Below are 17,713 nucleotides of genomic sequence, written 5' to 3' on the forward strand. Positions count from 1 at the left end.
GTTAGACAGAAGCTGTTCTGCCCCAACTGCTCCAACAGCCCTGATCACATACCATTCACTCCTTCATTCATTCACTGTTTCATCCACTACTGCTGCTGCGGCTGCTACTGCACCAGCAGCAGTCACTTCCCGTTGCTTTATTGCAGATATGAGCATTTTCTGGTCTTGAAAACTGTGAAACTGTCCGTCTGAAATTGGATACTGGTTACATCCTGTATCCAATTTACATCCACACTATTCCATTTTCATTCAAAACTGAATTAGTTCTACTATGGTTACACCTGCACGATAAGCTTGAAAACTCTAGTCTGGATGAGCAGAAACAGAGATCTTTGAAAACAATGATAGAGGAAACAGTGTTTTCAAAACAAAAAGAAACAATTCCCCCCCGGGATTAATAAAGTATTCTGATTCAAACTTGTTTTCTATTCTTGAAAATTGCCAGAACAGGGAAGTAAACAAACATGTCGGATTATTTCCATGGGAAGGACCTTCACCAGTGTAATCTGGAGTAGTAGTTCAACTTCTTCATCTGACCAGACGAAATTCTGTTTTGCTTTTCGCGGAGAGAAAGGAAGATTCTGCGTATGCGCTCATACATGGCGGTGTTGTGTGATAGTGTATCACAGCGCCACCTAGCCTGCATACCCAATCGAATTCCACACACTTTTGTCACCGTATGCGCGCAGATTTCCTCCCGAAGACGACCGTCTAAACACGGAATAAAAAGCGAAGACGCGACAACACGCTTGCGTCTTCTGTTCAGACCGTCAACATGTAAACGTAGCCTGAATGAGCAGAAAAAGAGATCTTTGGTTTGGATGTGAATGAAATCGTCGTAGTGTGGATGAAGCGTCGTTTTCTCCGTAGTCTCCTGTATTTAAAGGATTTTTTTTTTTAACAAATTTCAGTTGCTGTTCTTGTCAGTTCAGGCCTCAGGCAGTCCCCTGATTTGCCTATTCTGTAGCCACGCCCCCTCCTGGATGACACGAACATGCATGTGGGCAAAGAAAGTAGGAGGGTCTCTGTCTCCTTCTTTCAGGTGTGTGTGTGTTGTGGTGTAATTACAGAGAAGAGTGCAGGAGCAGGAGGGGGCCGTAAACACTCACAGCAGGGAACCAGGCGTCCCCAGTGACTCATTTACATCTTCATACCTACAGGCCCACTGTACTGTTCTGTGATATGAAAGATAGCAGTGCAAAGCATTATGGGAAACTGAGTATCTCGCTGTTACACAGACTTTTTCCCAACGGGAAACTGAAGTTTGTAAAGCACTCATTTCTCCCACACGAAACCTCATAGAGAAAATCAGTGATTTTAGCTTGCGGGGACACAGGGGCTGCTGGTCTACTGCTGCCTCGTGTGGTCACTTTGTGTCACTGAGGAGTGTCTAAATTAACTATTTCAAATGCTGAAGTGACACAATAAGACATTGAAGTTAGTGACGGAGGCAGCAGTGGATCAACAGCTCCTGTGTGCTGTGATGTTACAATCGCTGATTTTCTCTATGGGGTTTGGTGTGGGAGAGCGAGTACTTTACAAACTTCAGTTTCCTGTTGGAAAAGTCTGTCTTACAGTGAGACAAAGACGTAAACATGTTCTTAAGATATCGTAGGCTTGACTTGATGTAGATTTTATGAGCTGAGTGTTTAGCCAAGTGGCTAAAATCAGTTTTTCTTCCTCTTTTGGCAACCATTTTGTTTTCACTGAGAGTGCGGTTAGGAGTCTCAGGCTGCAAGGTAAGTGAGTTGTATGCTAACGTGCTAATATGGCATGGAAAAATAATGCTGAACGATAGTATAAGTTATTGGACATGGATGCTAACATTAGCAACTAGCACCAGAGGTGACACGGCAGCTCCTGTGTCCCTGCAAGCTAAAATCAATGATTTTCTCTACGGGGTTTGGTGTGGGAGAGGGAGTGCTTTACAAACTTCAGTTTCCTGTTGTTAAAGTCTGTCTGACAGTGAGATAAAGACGTCGACATGATGTCGTAGCTTTTATTAGCTGAGTCTTTGGTGGCAGTCGTGTTTTCATTTCACTCAGCCCGGGCAGTTTATCAGCGCCTCGAGTCTTTCCATGATTTTTGATGGGGGCGATAACGATTTTTACTCCTGTAAAGATTTCATTTTTTTTGCAGTATTATCTTGTGACTGTGTTTGTTTACAATTGTCATCATCAGACATGTGTGTGTGACCAGTAAAGTCCTCATGGAGACCAAAACCTGGTCCTAATGAGGCAGAACCTCATTAGTTCTGAGTATCTGGTTAAGTTAGGAAGGTTTTGGTTTTTTTTCTGATCAAATGAATGAAAGTAAATGTAGAGTCCTGAGAAGAATAGCTGCACAAACCTGTGTGTGTGTGTGTGTGATTTTCATTCCCCCCTCACTTACCCTAACCCGAATAGAGAAGAAGGAGATAGAGAGAGTACAGAGAGACTGAGAGAGACGGAGAGACTGAGAGAGAGGTGGAGTAAACCGGTTCAGCAGGTATATACACACACACACACACACACACACAGGCCTAACCCATTCTCCCTCCAGCTTGTTGTCACCGTTATTTCTGACGCGCATGCGCGCTGCTGAGTGTTTCCTGCTTTTAAATGAGTACCTGTGCGGCTTTCTGACCCACCTCTCTGTGTGTGTGTGTGTGTGTGTGCGCCGGGGTTTCTCTCCCTCCCGTTATTCGCGGCAGCAGCAGCAGTAGCTGCGGATCTTCGCTCTGTACCTGAGTGTGTTCTTCTCACCTGAGCTCTCACCTGTCCGCGTGTGTGTGTGTGTGTCTCCGCTTCTCCGCTGTCTTCATTCCTGGGGAAGAAAAAGAGAAGTAAAGGTGTGTGAGAGGGAGATAAAGAGGCGCGGGACACGGAGAAGAAGAACCGGTTCAGGTTACGTTACTTTTCCAACGTTAGTCCTCCTGGAGCAGCAGCTCCTTCTTCTTCGACTTCTTCTTTTTCAACTCCGGTCCGGCTGTCGTGTCGTGTCGTGTGGTATTCGTGTAGTTTCGTGCCGTGGGTGAAACATGCCGCGGGCCTTTCTGGTGAAGAAGGCGAATGTTTCCCCGGGGAAGCGGAACTGGAGCGAACTCCCGGATCATGAACGCGGGGACGTTTACATCCCAGGTGAGTCTGATCACACACACACACACACACACACACACACACAGGGAGTCAAAAACAACCACAAACACCGTCACAAGTGACAGATTTAAAGCGCGCGTGTGTGCGTAATTTGGCTGATTTTTACGCACGCGCTCCCCTCTGGACGTGGCGGTTTCGCTGGAGGGTAAGTGAGAGGATTGTAACGGGGCCCGCGAGGACACCGAATAACGGGAAAGAGAGCGGGCCGCACGCCGCTGACAGTGTGTGTGTGTGTGTGTGTGTGTGTGTGTTTCCGTAGTCTCATTATGTGTCATTTCATCTCAATGATCTCCTCCATTTTTCATTTGTTGTTGTTGTTGTTGCGTAAAATGAAAACGAGCCTCACGAGTTTCACTTTTTTTTTTTAATTGAACCAAAACGAAGTTTCGAACGAAACTTTGTGAATATTTCCTGAATGTTTCCTGCTTTAATTCCCACACCTGCCGCGGCCTGTGAAACATGACGGGCCCGTTCATTCCCAATGGTCGACCTTCAACCTCCGCTGTTCTTCCGTATTGACTGAACACATGAAAATATAATAGGTGATCGATCGATCGGCTCAGCATGATCAATACACTCAGAAGTTCAGTTTAAAGCTGCTTCGCTTTAAAGGAAACAAATAAACACATTTGTATTTATTTGTATTATTAATAAACTATTTGAGCACTAATTCAGTCATTTCAGTGATTTTTATTGTTTTTTTTAAAAAAAGATAAATAATATTTTAGTCCCACTTTTTTGTTTGTTTTTTGGGGGGGTTGGCAGGACTTAACATGCGTGGACTGTCAAAATAAAAGTCTCCTGTGTGTGTGTGTGTGTGTGTGTTTGTATTTAAATGTTGACATGTTGAGAGAATCCTCCTCCTTGTCACTGAAGAACAAAACCTTTTGTTGCCACTGGCGCAGGTTTTATTGTAAGACCACGTCAGTATCAGATAACAAGTAACGGACTACACCCTAAACCTCTCTCCGTGTGTGTGTGTGTGTGTGTGTGTGTGTGTGTGAGACTCTCTCTACCTCCCCTCCCCCTCTGTCTCCCTCTCTTCATCTCATCACCGTTAACTTTTAATCATTGACTTTTTTACATCCTCCAACAGGAAAACACTGATTTTCGGTGAACTGAACTGAGTTATTATTTTTTTTTTTTTGAAACATCAGAAACACTTTAAACTCTGTTACAACTTTTTTTTTAATCATTATTTCATGAGCACGCGGCTGATTTCGGGCCTAAATCACAGCGCGCGCACGCACGGGAGAAGTTTTTCAAGCGAAAAAAGTGAGATTCTGAGACTTTGGCTTTAGAATCAGAACCCGAACAAAATCGTGAAACAAAAACAAGTAAATAAACAAAACACTAACACCGTGGCAAATTACGCAAGAGTTAAAACCAAACCCAGCAACGGTCTCAGCTCTGGTTTCTGGTATGTGCCGTTACTTGATGTACCTGCCTGACACACACACACACACACACACACACAGGTATGATAATTGCTCTCGGAAAAATGGGTGTTACTTTGTTTCTTTCTTTCTGTCTTCATTAATATTTCAAATGCAGTCAAACAGAACAGAAAGCATTCATAAACAGAGATTAATAATCTGTGCTAAGGTAAGGTCAGTCATTTATATCAAGGACAGAAGTGAGGGAAGTTCAGGTTTTGTCAATTCAGTTTTAAAATCGTTGGGATTAGTGGAGGATTAAAGGTCAGGTATGTAATTTCTGATACACTTTTTATTTTTTAAAACTTCACATCACATTTTGATATTATAAAAAAATAATGACAACATTTAACGTCCATAATTCTCACAACTTTCTTGTGTTATTGGTCTGCCATTGCTCTCTTGCTGACTCCGCCTACTTGTGTACACTCTTCAACACTATACAGTTCTAACTCCACTGGACTCAGCTCCTCCTCAAAGTGGGCGGAGTCATCACTGTTGTGATGTGTTTTTTTCTACGCGACACAAACACACAAACTAGGGACTCGTGGAAAACCACTTAAAGTTCCCAAATCTATAATTCCTAAATCTACTTATAGTTCCAAAATCTACTTATAATTCCAAAATCTACATAAAGTTCCAAAATGTCCTTATAACGCCAAAATCTACTTAAAGTTCCCATATCTACTTATATTTCCGAAATCTACTTAAGGTTCTAATTCCAAATCTCTCTGATTGGTCAGAGAGTGTCATCACTGAAGTGTCATGAGCGCGACGTCCGACACAAGAATCAAAGTGAACAACGCTGAGCTGTAGATTAAAGTTAAAAAGACTTAAAAATCCCTGAAAACATTAACGTTAATCTCTTTTAGACATTTAGCAAAGCAAATGTTGTAAAATGTCCATATTGAACAGAGGAGTCTGGTGGATTTAGAGACAGCGCTGCTGAAAGCCGGCAATCACGAGCACGTTCAGTGGTATTTCAGTACTGAACGATTCTGTGAACAAACCTTTGTAAAAATAACTAATGATTCCAATGATTCCAATGATTCAGTTACACCCAAAACAAACTGCTTTACAAGTCACTTAGTTTGTTTGTTTGTGTCGTGCAGAAAACCCCCACGTCACCACAGTTCGGCTAAATGGCGCTACTAATGCTAGCTACAGGTGACCTTTGCCGAAAAGACGATTTTTTTGACCAGACTATTTTCCTCATTCACTTGCAGGAGCTTGTTAACGTGTTAGCTCACTGAGCTAACACCAAACTTCTTACATCCTGTTTGTTTAAACTGCACAAACAAGGTGTCCTGTCATCGCAGACAGTTTAAGGATTCAATGTGACATGATATCTACTGTGTGTGTGTGTGTGTGTGAGAGAGGTTAATGTTTATTGGATGGAAGGAAATCTAACGGACCTTTCAGACACAGGCTGCTGCTGCTGCTTCTGCTGCAGACACCCTTAGCAAACACACACACACACACACTGTTTGATAAGGTAATTGTTGACTCGTTCTCTTGGCTGAGCGACTTTTAAAGGGAAAGAAAGAACATATATATGTACATATATATATATATATATATATATACATATATAGGGAGTTTTTATCAGTGAGATACTTGTTTTGTCTCTGTTCAGGCAGAAATGTTGGCATTTGCCCTTTAAAACACACTTAAACACACACACTTTAAACACACACACACACACACCTCATTCAGTGGTGAACAAACAGCACCAGATAAGATTAAATGTGCAGCATCATTCAATGAGTCTCCTCCTCCTCGTCTTTGAATTAACTCGTTCATATTCTGACCGCAATGAATTCACATTTAATAAAAGTGAAGGTGTTCTTGAGCTCAGATTAACAAAAATGGCCGTCGCCGGCAGCAGTGAACCGTTAACTTTGCTCGTTTACGACACGACAGACGCTGCTTTTACCTTTGAGTTCAATCTCAGACAAGAGTCGACTGATCGGCCGAGTTCACCCCTGGACCACACCTACACACACACACACACACTCACACACACACGCAAATCAGAGGTTGAGCGTTTTTTTAAAGCTACGGTTCTGACATTTCTTTAGTGTGTGGTAAAAGTGTGCTCCTCAATAACCTTAACACACACACACACGACCATTACGGACTTGTTCAGCCAGACAGTCTTGCAGCACCAGCTCTGTACCTTCCTTAAACAATCCACCTCCACAAAGGCGTGTGTGTGCGTGTGTGCGTGTGTGTGCTCAACACAATATGCCAAACATGTGCACACCCACACATACAAACACATTTACCTCTGCGTGTTTGTGCAATTGTGTAAATATGAAGAAGCTGCAGGTTGAAGCTCGGTGTGAAAAGTATCCTGGTTATTATGCTGCGTCTCAGTCTCACTTGCTTTTATTATTATATTTTTACTGTTTTTTGTTTGTTTGTTGGTTATTGTTGTGACGTTCATAAAAGTGCGTGGACTTTGGAAATGACAATAAATTGCTGTGTAATCATATTAATCTTTGATCGATTCCCGTGCAGAACTATATATTTAATTTGTTGTTGGGTCGTTTCACGCATAAAACATGAGAAATGCCTGTTTTAATTTACTAAAAGTTAAGTTGGTTTTTTTTGGGACCAAAAGCTCAAAAAATATGGATATAGACAAACCTGTGCTGTGTGTGTCTATCTCACTGTGACACAGCCTTTTCAACAAGAAACTCAATGTTGTAAAACCACTCACTCTCCCACACCAAACCCCATAGAGAAAACCAGTGATTTTAGCTCCCGGGGACACAGGAGCTGCTGGTCTACTGCTGCCTCGTGTGGTCACTTTGTGTCACTGACTTAAATCATAACAAAGGATTTCAAATGCCGAAGTGACAAAATGAGATATTTGAACTTAGTGATGGAAGCGGCAGTGGATCAATAACTCCTGTGTGCTGTGATGTTAAAATCCCTGGTTTTCTCTATGGACTTTGGTGTGAGAGAGTGAGTGCTTTACAAACTGAGACACAGTGAGATAAAGATGTGAACGTGTTCTTAAAGACATCGCGTTGTACTCACTCAGACACCGACTGCAGCTTTGCACGTCTTCACCATCCAGTCACCTGTGAAGTGAAGAAAATCAACCGCGTTATTTGATTTAGACACTGTAAAAAAATTGAACAATGAGAAAACATCTCTCTCTCTCTCTCTCTGTCCAGTGTCCATCTTCCCTCCGTCCGTCCTGATGGAGGCTGAAGCGAGCCCCGCAGAGACGACTCCGCTCTGCCTCACCAAACACTCCGTGTGCGACGCGCAGACTCACGCCGAGCTGCCGTCGAGCACGGTGCTGGGCCGACCGCAGAGCCCGGTGGGGGAGAGGTCAGAGGTCAGGAGGAGGGCACAGGGCGGCTCCACATACGTGCGATCCAAAATCAAGGTGAGGAGGAATGGATCGGTGTGCGTGTGTTCACTCCCGACTTTCTCCAACGCTGCTTTACGATACTTAGCTTGTTTCCCTCTCTCTCTCTCTCATCACCACAGGTAACAACGGGCGAGTTACCCTCCCCTCTCTCCCTTCCTCCCATTCCCACGCCTCCATCTTCAACCACTCACGCCGCCGCGATGCCGGTCGCCGTGTCTCCGAGTCCCGCACCAGTAGAGGCAGCTCCCATGGCAACCAGATCAGTGGGTCAAAGTTCGTCGACGGGGAAGTTGGGGTTGTTTGAGTGTCAGGTTTGTCAAAGGCTTTAAATCCAGAATGTTCTTTATAGAATAGCAACGTGAACGTTAAAGGCCCCATGTGGCACTTCTTGTCACGCTTAAGAGTAATGACACGATGAAGCAATGTAAATTCAATTAGATTACAAACATGAATGGAAACAAATGTAATTAATATACTTAAATCTCCACCGGGCACCTTTAACGTTTGGTGATAATCTGTCGCTGACTGTGTCGTCATCGTCGTTTTTCCGCGCAGGTTTGTCCAAAGAAGTTCCAGCACCAGCGGATGTTGAACCGACACATCAAGTGTCACAACGAGACCAAGCGACACCTGTGCACCTTCTGCAACAAAGGCTTCAACGACACCTTTGACCTCAAGAGACACGTCCGCACGCACACAGGTAACGGACCAGCGGCTCCGTGTTTTTACAAAACTGCTTTGTTTTTTTAACGGATTCTAAAATAAAGAGTGTGATTTTTATTTTTATTTTTTCTCTCTCGCAGGAGTTCGTCCGTACAAGTGCACGCTGTGCGACAAGGCCTTCACGCAGCGCTGCTCGCTGGAGTCGCACATGAAGAAGATCCACAGCGTCACCCTGAAGTATGCGTACAAGGAGCGGCGCAACAAGCTGTACGTGTGCGAGGAGTGCGGCCACACGGCGGCAACGCAGGACGAGCTGCTCCTCCACCTCCACACGCTTCACCCAGACAGTGCACTGCTGAAGGGGAAGAAGAGGGCGGACAAAGACGGCGAATCCGCGCCGGGTTCTCCTCAAGGAGCCGAGAGCGACGACACAACGGGGTCATCTGGACAGTAACGAGGAGGGGGGGAGGAGCCTCTGGATGACGGACGGAAGAGTTAAAGGTCCGGTGTGTAACTGTGAGGGTGCTTTGCTCGCATCGCGTCGAATCAGACGTTAAGAAACGTTTTCACGCAGCCAATCAAAACATTTGATGCTGAAGCGCCAACACTAACTCCGCCCAAACTGAGCTTTAATGATGATTTCTTGTCTTACAAAATGGCGGACGATACATCACTATCACTTTAACACTAGCTATGTCGTTAGCCATGGAAAACACTGCTCTGCTAGCATACAACATAGCACCAGGACCGCCCACATCGAGCATTAGCATTGAGTCTTCTGTAGCTAGCCCGCCATCTTGTGGCGCCATCAGAGTGTGTTTTTTGTTATGAAGTGGAAGCTAACTGAGATAATGAAGGACAGCTCCGCCCACAGGAACCCGATATGTAAACTGACTCTGAATAGATCCATTTTACGCAAATAGGTGCTAGCTAATCGGGTCACGTTTAGCTCAAACACTAACTCCGCCCAAACGGAGCCTGTTGCTGCTCTGCTAGCATGTAGCACCAGGCCCGCCCATGTCACGCATTAACGTAACGTGTACGTGCGAGTCGTCCGTCAGTAACTAGTCGCCATCTTCTGAAGCTTACTGAGATAATGAAGGACAGCTCCACCCACATGAAAACATCTGTATCCGTGGTAACCTCATCAGCAACGACGTCCATTCTGGTCTGTGAAGGCCACCGTAGTTCCCTGAGCCTCTACACGTCACTGACTCTTACACACTGGACCTTTAAAGTGATGGACATGTACATGTAACGTGGATTAGAAGTCGGATTACGCTGCGACAAATGCAACACATATATTGTACATATTGTATAAATACGCGTATATGTATATTTGTGATGTGTGTGTGTGTGTATGGATTTGGGATCTGTATATGATTTATTGCACCAAAGCGAGGCCAAGTCTGACTTTTTCTCATATAGTTTATATTTGTGGGATTGTGATATGGATTATTTACATATTTGATGTAATATTATATTTTTCTGACTTTATGCTGCGTGTGAATACTTCCTGTGGGTTTTTTCTATACAGCAAGAAATCTGAGTTTTTCTACGGACAAACAAAAGCATGTTATTAAAGGGATTAATATATGATACACTAATGGAGTGAAATGGTTTTTTTATCGCATATTCTTCATTGTTTTTTTTTTTGATGAAACTTATCTTCTTTAAACAGATTAAGAGGAAATGATTTACTTAAATCTGAATATGGTCAGACTCAGAGAGAAATAATCTGATTATGACATGAAGGATACAGATTTTTGTCTTGTTATGTTGACATAGGCATGTCTTAATCTCAATCTTGCATCCCGATTTAGAACCAGCCGCATACAAATACATAACAAAGACAACAAGAAGAGACAAGTTACTGTCTTTTGAGTGACTTTTCGATACAATTCACTTCCATTTTAACTAAAATGTCTCCATTTTAAAAAATGTTCTATGTTTCTATTCAGGTCCATTCACAGATTTTAACTCGAGTAAATCGCCGATGGCAGCTTTAACATACTTATATTTGGTGTTTTATGGAAATTGTTGCCTTAACAAGAATAATTTCTGCTTTCCTTTGTTTGTGAGTCGGCTGAAACAAAGTTTACGTGACAAAAATATATATATTTTTTAATTCTTTTTAAGGGTTTTCCTTTCATTTTCTGCCTCACTTGACATTAAAACTGTTTTAAGGCATCGCCAGCCAACAGTTAGTTAGTTTAGTTAGTTAGTGTGTGTTAAATAAAGACACAGCTCCTTCAGCTTGTGTGTGAATCCATAAAAGATGGCTGTTATGACGATAACGCTGCTTTTCCGCCCAAAGCATGTGACTGTGTGTGTTCTTCACATACACACACACAGAGGATGAGGCGGGAGGGTGAGGTCGGATTCCTGGTCTCTGTCCGGTCTTGTTGGAAGATTCCAGCGAGCTCCCTTCAGCCCAAGGATACGAGGAATCGTCTTTAGGTGACAGCCACATAACGGTCTTTAACAAGAGACAAAACAGGAGACAAACAGGAGGACGTTGTCTTTGTTATTCCCTCGCTTCACGTTGTGGATAGAAAGAAAAATCACATTCTAAACGTGTGAGAATGTCTTTGTGAAGCTGCACTTTAAGAAAAGAGCTGCAGATGGATAGTCTTTCATTCAGAGACACGTTAAACTCACATTAACATGTTTTTACTACATTTTACAGTATTTATAGACGACATTTAGTTTGTTACTTTTGCGTAACATGGCATCATTATGTCGTTTTTTTAACGTCTATGAACACAACACCTTGTTTGTTAAAGGATGACAACACTAAACTCATCTAGCGCCACCATGAGGTTGACATATTTGGCCGTTTAACTTAAAAGTTGGATCACTTAGCAAACTCCTGCTAGCATTTAGCTCATAGCTATGGTTGCCCAATTACTTTACTGTTTTATACACATAACAACTTTAGATTACTTGTAAAATCTGACAAACAATAAGAAATTATATTATATTAATCAAGTATTTGGTGGATAACGACATGAATTGTTGGCTGAAGGCCTACTTAGGTTTATTTTTGTTGCACTTCAATAAAATACCTTTTATGGTGTTTTTTTCCCCACACAGTTTTGCTTGACCTAATTACATTATAAACTTAAGTTGGAACAAACAACTCGTAAATAAATATGTTGTTTTAATTAAACGCATTTCTACTAACTGGTTGACGTCTGTAAACGTTTTCTTTGTAGCGTTTTTACAAACAAAACAAAAAAACACAGGCACTTTGACTTTCGTTGCCGGGTCACGTCACGCAAGTCGACCCGGAAGTGTTCCATGAGTTTGAAAACAAAGCGGTAGCTACTGCTGCTTTATCAAGTGATGATATCGGAGCTAAATTTACGGGTAAATGTGTTTTTTTAGATAACTTAATAACATTCTTAAGATAATATTTTACACTTCAAAGTCACTGGTTTGTGTTTTTGAAAACTTTCACTGGACAAAAGCCGGAGTCGTAGTGGGACGCTAGCGAATTCTAGCTAAAGTAGCACTTTGATGTCCGGCTAAATACGTGTTTGTGTGGTTCGGATTTGAAGTGACCATGTCTGCTCCAGAGCCCGTCCGGTTGGGCCGGAAACGACCGCTGCCGCCGTGTCCGAACCCGCTGTTCCTGAAGTGGCTGACTGAGCTGCGAGACGAGGCGAAGGAGAAGGGACTGAAGATCCAGTTCACCTACCAGAAGGTCAGAGGTCACAGGAAGTAGTTCCTGAGCAGAGAGCATCAGGAAAACACTGTCAGGAACTTGATAATAATAAAACATTTTATTATGCACTGTTCAAAGCACTCAAAGTTACCTTATAAGCAGAGTTTATAAAAGAAACCGGGTTTCCATGGGTCCTTAAATCCATGGAAGTTTGACTTTGTTTTTCAAGGCCCTTCATGGTTTTTGAAAATTGGATTCGGTTAAGTTGATGTGTAGGTCACCGCTGATGTGGTTCCCATGGGTCCTTGAAAGTCTTTGAGGTTGAACTTTTTGTTTCCCCAAGGCCCTTGAATGTTTTTGAAAATGGGTCATTGAACATGCTTGAATTACGTGCCAAAGAGAAGTTGATATTTGAAGTGTCAGTGCACCACCTTCAGGGTTCCCACGGGTCCTTGAAATCCTTAAAAGTTGTTGGATTTGAACCACTCACCCCCTCAAGGCCCTTGAAAGTTTTTGAAAATGGGTAAAAATATGTTGAATTGTTTTTAAAATGACAGAAACACACGAGGAACAAAGATAGTTTTTCAGTTCATCTTTCATGTGCACTCACACAGTTTATGTTAAAAAGGCAGAGATTATAAAGAATAAATTACATTTTTGTGTGTGTTTTGTTTAATTATTCTTCTGTCAGGCCATCAACTCTTTGAACAAATATCCTCTGCCGCTACAAAACGCCAAAGAGGCCAAAATCCTGCAAAACTTTGGAGACGGAATCTGCAAAATACTGGACGAAAAACTCCAGCGTCACCTGAGAGACAACGGTGAGAAACCGTTGTTTCATGTGACAATATCGTCAGCATCAGGGAAATCATTCAGCTACATTGTTTTAAATAAAAAATCTGTACATATTTTTATTCCTACACACAAATTCCTCTTTTTTTGTAAAATCAACTGACTAAAAATAGTCATTAGTCCACATTGTAAACTAACAGTTATTTGGCTTTTCATAATAAAAGTGGTTAAATAGGAGAAAATTACATAAATTTGACACTTAAACATGTTTCTCTATTTTCTGCTCTAGGTCCAGATGCCCCTATTCATTCAATCCCTACAGCAGCGCCCCCCGCTGGCAGACCAGACCACAGCAGCAGTAGCAGCAGCAGTTTGGCTCCTTCCAGAAAGGTGTATAAATATTTTGATTATCAGTCTCTGTGGACACGATTTTAACAAATGAAGTCAAAAATCCAGAAATGTAATAATTATTTGTCAAAAATCCCAACTTAACATTTCTAAAAGGAAATTGGTTTGCTGGATAACAACGGCACACAATATGACACGATGTCCCCCTGATTGTGAATGTAGATTTTTCTACTCATTTGCGCGTTTAATTACCGTTAAATAAATAATAATAAAAAAAAGATCCTGAAAGACTCTTTTCGAACTCCGATTGAATTTGTGATATTTGGACATGCGTCACAGCCCAGAGTTCGGCTCTTTTTTATGAACAAAAATCAAATAAAACGGTCCTTTATTTTGTGACTTTTAGCAAGAATGCTGTGTTCATAATAATGGCTCTTTTCCACTATGGTCACCAGCTCGCCTCGCCACGGTACAGTGTACATTTAGGATGGTTTTCCACTACAAAAATAGTACCTTCTCAATGTGGGCGGAGTCATCACTGCACGGCTGCATAAAACTGCCAATCATTTTGGCATTTCTTTCTTTTCACCATCGACCAAAACAAGGCACAAGACGACGGTTTCTTCTCCGTGAGAGATAAAGTGTCGTACAGCTCCGAGTGCCCACACGCGGCGAACGGGAGTGTGGACGCTGGCAAGTACGCAACGTTGTTCTGAGAATGTCATCGCACGTTTGCGTCGACGTGATTTTTCACAAAACTTGAAAGATTTCAACTCGAGCTCTTGGCGCGTGTCTATCGTGTCTGTACGTAAATGACAAATTTGCGACCAGTGTGAAACGCAGCATGAGGCTTGATGAAGATTTCATCGTTGTTTTGTAGAAGAAATCTGCAGGGAGTCATGGGAAGGACAGAGGAGGAGGAGGGAGGAAGACAAGGGAGTATGTTCCTCAGAAGAGGTCGGGAGGTCACGCTGTACTCCTCACTCTTTACAGACACTCACAGGTACAAACTCCTTCAACAAATTTCACTAAAACACTCGTCGTCATCATTATCATGGACGTGTTTGTGTCCAGGTCCCCGGGAGCAAAGGTTTCATGTTTAAGCTGGAGCTCCAGGCTGAAGCTCAACTTCTCTGCGATAAGTCCTTCAGTGTCGTAAGTTTTTTTATTTTTTAAAGAAAAACAAACAAACTAAAAATCTGTTTACGTTTAAAAACTGACCTGGTGACACTGTGGCTGGTCTTTGGTCTGGACCCGCAGCCCGACGTGGGCAGCAAATACACGGCGTGGTCTTCAGTCAGCACGCTGATCCAGAAGAACCTGCTCACCAAGAGCCACAATCCGGCCAGGTACGACACCTTCGCGGTCAGCTCGCGCTCCGTTACCATGGAGACCACTCACGTCTGCCCCATGGACTGTCCAGGTATTCTCTGACCGAGGAGGGCGCGGCTTTGGCCGAGCGGCTGGAGGCGGCAGAGCCGGCATCTGGAGGTAAAGAGAGGTCAGAGGTCAGGAGCGAGGAGGAGGAGCAGGCTGTTGTGGATCTGACTGGCAGTGATGAAGATGACAGTGAAGAGAAGGACAGAGCAGGGTGAGTGGACACTGACGCTGGCCTGTCCCTTCATTTCCTGCTGAGACATAAATAAAAAAAATGTCCCCGTTCGTCAGTCCATCAGAGACAAGGAGCGAGAGAACAACCCGCGACGTCCTGCGACCGCAGAACTACGAGATCCTTCTGTGCGTCGACGTCATTGAAACCACGGGGTAAGAAAACTGCAGAGTTACTCCAACTGTGCACCACCCTCTCATCAAAGCTCCGCCTCCCCAAAACACTGGCAGTAACACAGTTGTTGGTTTTTTTGTAATATTAGAAACCTTTTCGAACATTTGTGGTTAAAAAAGTATGTTTTTTTTCAGAATGCGACATGTCACAATTTGCAATTGTATGTAAAATGTTTTATAATTGATAAAAAACAAAGCGAGGTCATGTTTTTGTGCCGTTTTGTTTTGTCACACGAGTGACGTCAGTCTGTCTGTGCAGTGGCAGCGGTCAGCGGAAACAGGAGCTCGTCAAAGAGCTTCAGAGGAACGGCGTCAGCTTCGACGTCAGGAAGCTCAACGTGGGCGACTTCCTGTGGGTGGCCCGAGAGAAGGTCACGCCCCTTCCAGGTAACACACACAAACACTAAAAACTTGCACTCCCTCTTGTTCTTCATTGACTGAAGACACAACATCAGGTCCTCTCAATGTTTTTTTCCAGTTTCTTCTTCTCCCTAACAAAACAAAGAGAAGACATTTTCAGGCATGAACAGCTGACAATAACATGAGTCGTGTTAAACTCGTGTCGCGTGAACGTCAGCTTCTGTTATCTGCGCGTGTCTTTTTCTTGGCCCGCAGGTCAGCTGCGAGCGCCGGCCGGCAGAGAGCTGGTCCTGGATTACATCATCGAGAGGAAGAGGATGGACGACCTGTGCGGCAGCATCATCGACGGACGCTTCAGGGAGCAGAAGGTCGGTGTTTGTTTTTGTCACTTGTTCTTTGCGCCCTTCCATCAAAACTGCGCATTTTTGTCACGTTTTGGAAGCAGCGTGGCCATTTTGTGTCCTTTGTTATGTTTTTAAAGAACGTACGTTTGTAACGCTGTCCTCCGTCCGTCAGTTCCGGCTGAAGCGCTGCGGCCTCCGTCGACCCGTCTACCTGGTGGAGGAATGTGGAACTGCAGCGTCGCACCTGAGTTTACCTGAAGCGACGCTGCAGCAGGCCATCGTCAACACACAGGTGTGAACACACACACGCACGCACACACACCTGTGTATGACAGGACAGAGGTTCGTTTACATGTGTGTGTATGTTGCAGGTGGTTGACGGCTTCTTTGTGAAGAGAGTCCAGGACGTGAGAGAGTCGGCCGCCTACCTCACCATCATGACCCGATACCTGACCAAACTCTACCAGGTCTCTCACACACACACACACACGTGCATTTATTCACTTAAGGCATTAAGTGAATAAAAAAATTTAAGAAGCTGAAAAATCAAAGAAACTAGAAAATATTCACATTTAAGAAGCTGAAAAATCTAAGAAACTAGAAAATATTCACATTTAAGAAGCTGAAAAATCAAAGAAACTAGAAAATATTCACATTTAAGAAGATCAAGAATATCAAATGATTTGAATCGTCGCAGGTCTAATTTTTGTCGTCGTCGTATTTCAGAACCGCACACTGACGTGTCACACCAGACAGTCGGAGGCCGACGGAGGCCATCACCATGACGACAGCGACAACACAGAGTTCCCCTCCTGCTCTCTCATGTCTTTTATGGAGTTTAACCACGGCGCCGTCAAAAATAAGGTGTGTGTGTGTGTGTTTTTACTCGACTCTCCCAAACTTAATATTCCAAGATGTCTGTCTGAAGAGTTTGTGTTTCCAGTGTCAGACGGTGAGAGAAGTGTTTGCCAGACAGTTGATGCAGATCAGCGGTTTGTCTGGAGACAAAGCAGCTGCAGTACTGGACAAATACAACAGTCCACACAGGTGTGAGAGACACACACACACACACAGTCATTCTCAATCAATCATTTTGTTTTTCAGCTTCTTAAATGTGAATATTTTCTATGTTCCGTCATTTTTCAGCTTCTTAAAGCTGAAAAGACCGTGTGACTTTTATTTTGTGTTTTCCTCTCAGTCTGCTGACGGCGTACGAACAGTGTGGGAGTGAAGCAGAGAAGGAGAAACTCCTCTCTTCTGTCAGATACGGAAAACTACAAAGGTTCAAGCAACATCTACATGATTTTGCCATTCTAATAAAGCACAATTTAAGCTCAGTCCACTACTAGGGAGTGAGAGTGTAAATACTCACCAGTTTGATCTTCCTCTGTCTTTCAGGAACCTGGGTCCAGCTCTGAGCAGAACAGTGTATCAGCTCTACTGTACACAGGGGGCGCTGTCATAAACACACACACATTTACCTTGTGTACTTTAAATGTAAAAAAAAAAACTGCTGCTAAACTTTCATTTTACAAATATTCCTGAGAATGTCCTGATACTGGATCAATAAAGTTTATTATTTTGAATAATATCCTGTTTTCATATAAATGTTATGTTAACAAATCTAATGGATTATGAACTGATCAGATTAAGAAATGACTTATAGTTGTGGTTTAACAGTCTATGTCACATGTCCACATCTTTATCACACACGACAGATTTGTTGCATCAAAGGTTTACTGGACAACATCGATACACAAACACGTAGCTCGTGTACTCACTCTCAGACG

The 17,713-nt window shown here is 43.1% G+C and overlaps 2 protein-coding genes and 2 long non-coding RNA genes across 7 annotated transcripts; 2 read left to right on the forward strand and 2 right to left on the reverse strand.

Annotated features, from left to right (window-relative positions):
• Window positions 1–2,744: 2,744 nt before the first annotated feature.
• LOC122765943 lies at window positions 2,745–7,730 on the reverse strand. The gene is made up of 3 exons (XR_006360025.1): window positions 7,622–7,730; window positions 2,896–3,125; window positions 2,745–2,805 (listed from the first exon to the last, which is right to left on the reverse strand). It is a non-coding gene; the product is annotated as an uncharacterized LOC122765943 (long non-coding RNA).
• On the forward strand, window positions 2,752–10,234 carry ovol1a (ovo-like zinc finger 1a). Of its 3 annotated transcripts, none has more exons than XM_044020420.1 (5): window positions 2,752–3,119; window positions 7,762–7,979; window positions 8,084–8,275; window positions 8,520–8,664; window positions 8,768–10,234. In XM_044020420.1, exons 1-5 carry the CDS (start codon window positions 3,020–3,022, stop codon window positions 9,079–9,081), a joined length of 969 nt encoding a protein of 322 aa, XP_043876355.1. In that variant the 5' UTR covers window positions 2,752–3,019; the 3' UTR covers window positions 9,082–10,234. The 3 variants fall into 3 exon arrangements, with proteins under 3 accessions (XP_043876355.1, XP_043876358.1, XP_043876357.1); XM_044020423.1 differs by lacking the exon at window positions 2,752–3,119 and adding an exon at window positions 4,609–4,742; XM_044020422.1 differs by lacking the exon at window positions 2,752–3,119 and adding an exon at window positions 4,826–4,842.
• Window positions 10,235–10,849: 615 nt separating this feature from the next.
• LOC122765942 lies at window positions 10,850–14,960 on the reverse strand. 2 transcript variants are annotated; one of them, XR_006360024.1, is made up of 4 exons: window positions 14,659–14,960; window positions 12,449–12,799; window positions 11,696–12,360; window positions 10,850–11,106 (listed from the first exon to the last, which is right to left on the reverse strand). It is a non-coding gene; the product is annotated as an uncharacterized LOC122765942 (long non-coding RNA). The 2 variants fall into 2 exon arrangements; XR_006360023.1 differs by lacking the exon at window positions 10,850–11,106 and having other exon boundaries at window positions 11,778–12,360; window positions 12,449–12,643; window positions 12,729–12,799.
• On the forward strand, window positions 11,940–17,514 carry mus81 (MUS81 structure-specific endonuclease subunit). The gene is made up of 17 exons (XM_044020404.1): window positions 11,940–11,999; window positions 12,191–12,336; window positions 12,989–13,118; window positions 13,379–13,479; window positions 14,318–14,440; window positions 14,512–14,592; window positions 14,698–14,786; window positions 14,861–15,028; window positions 15,106–15,201; window positions 15,479–15,606; window positions 15,835–15,947; window positions 16,096–16,215; window positions 16,295–16,390; window positions 16,650–16,787; window positions 16,867–16,970; window positions 17,122–17,205; window positions 17,322–17,514. The coding sequence occupies exons 2-17, from the start codon at window positions 12,196–12,198 to the stop codon at window positions 17,386–17,388; spliced, it is 1,779 nt and encodes a 592-aa protein (XP_043876339.1). The 5' UTR covers window positions 11,940–11,999; window positions 12,191–12,195; the 3' UTR covers window positions 17,389–17,514.
• Window positions 17,515–17,713: the final 199 nt, after the last annotated feature.

The sequence above is a fragment of the Solea senegalensis genome, linkage group LG3 (assembly GCF_019176455.1).
Source record: "Solea senegalensis isolate Sse05_10M linkage group LG3, IFAPA_SoseM_1, whole genome shotgun sequence".
Lineage (NCBI taxonomy): Eukaryota > Metazoa > Chordata > Actinopteri > Pleuronectiformes > Soleidae > Solea > Solea senegalensis.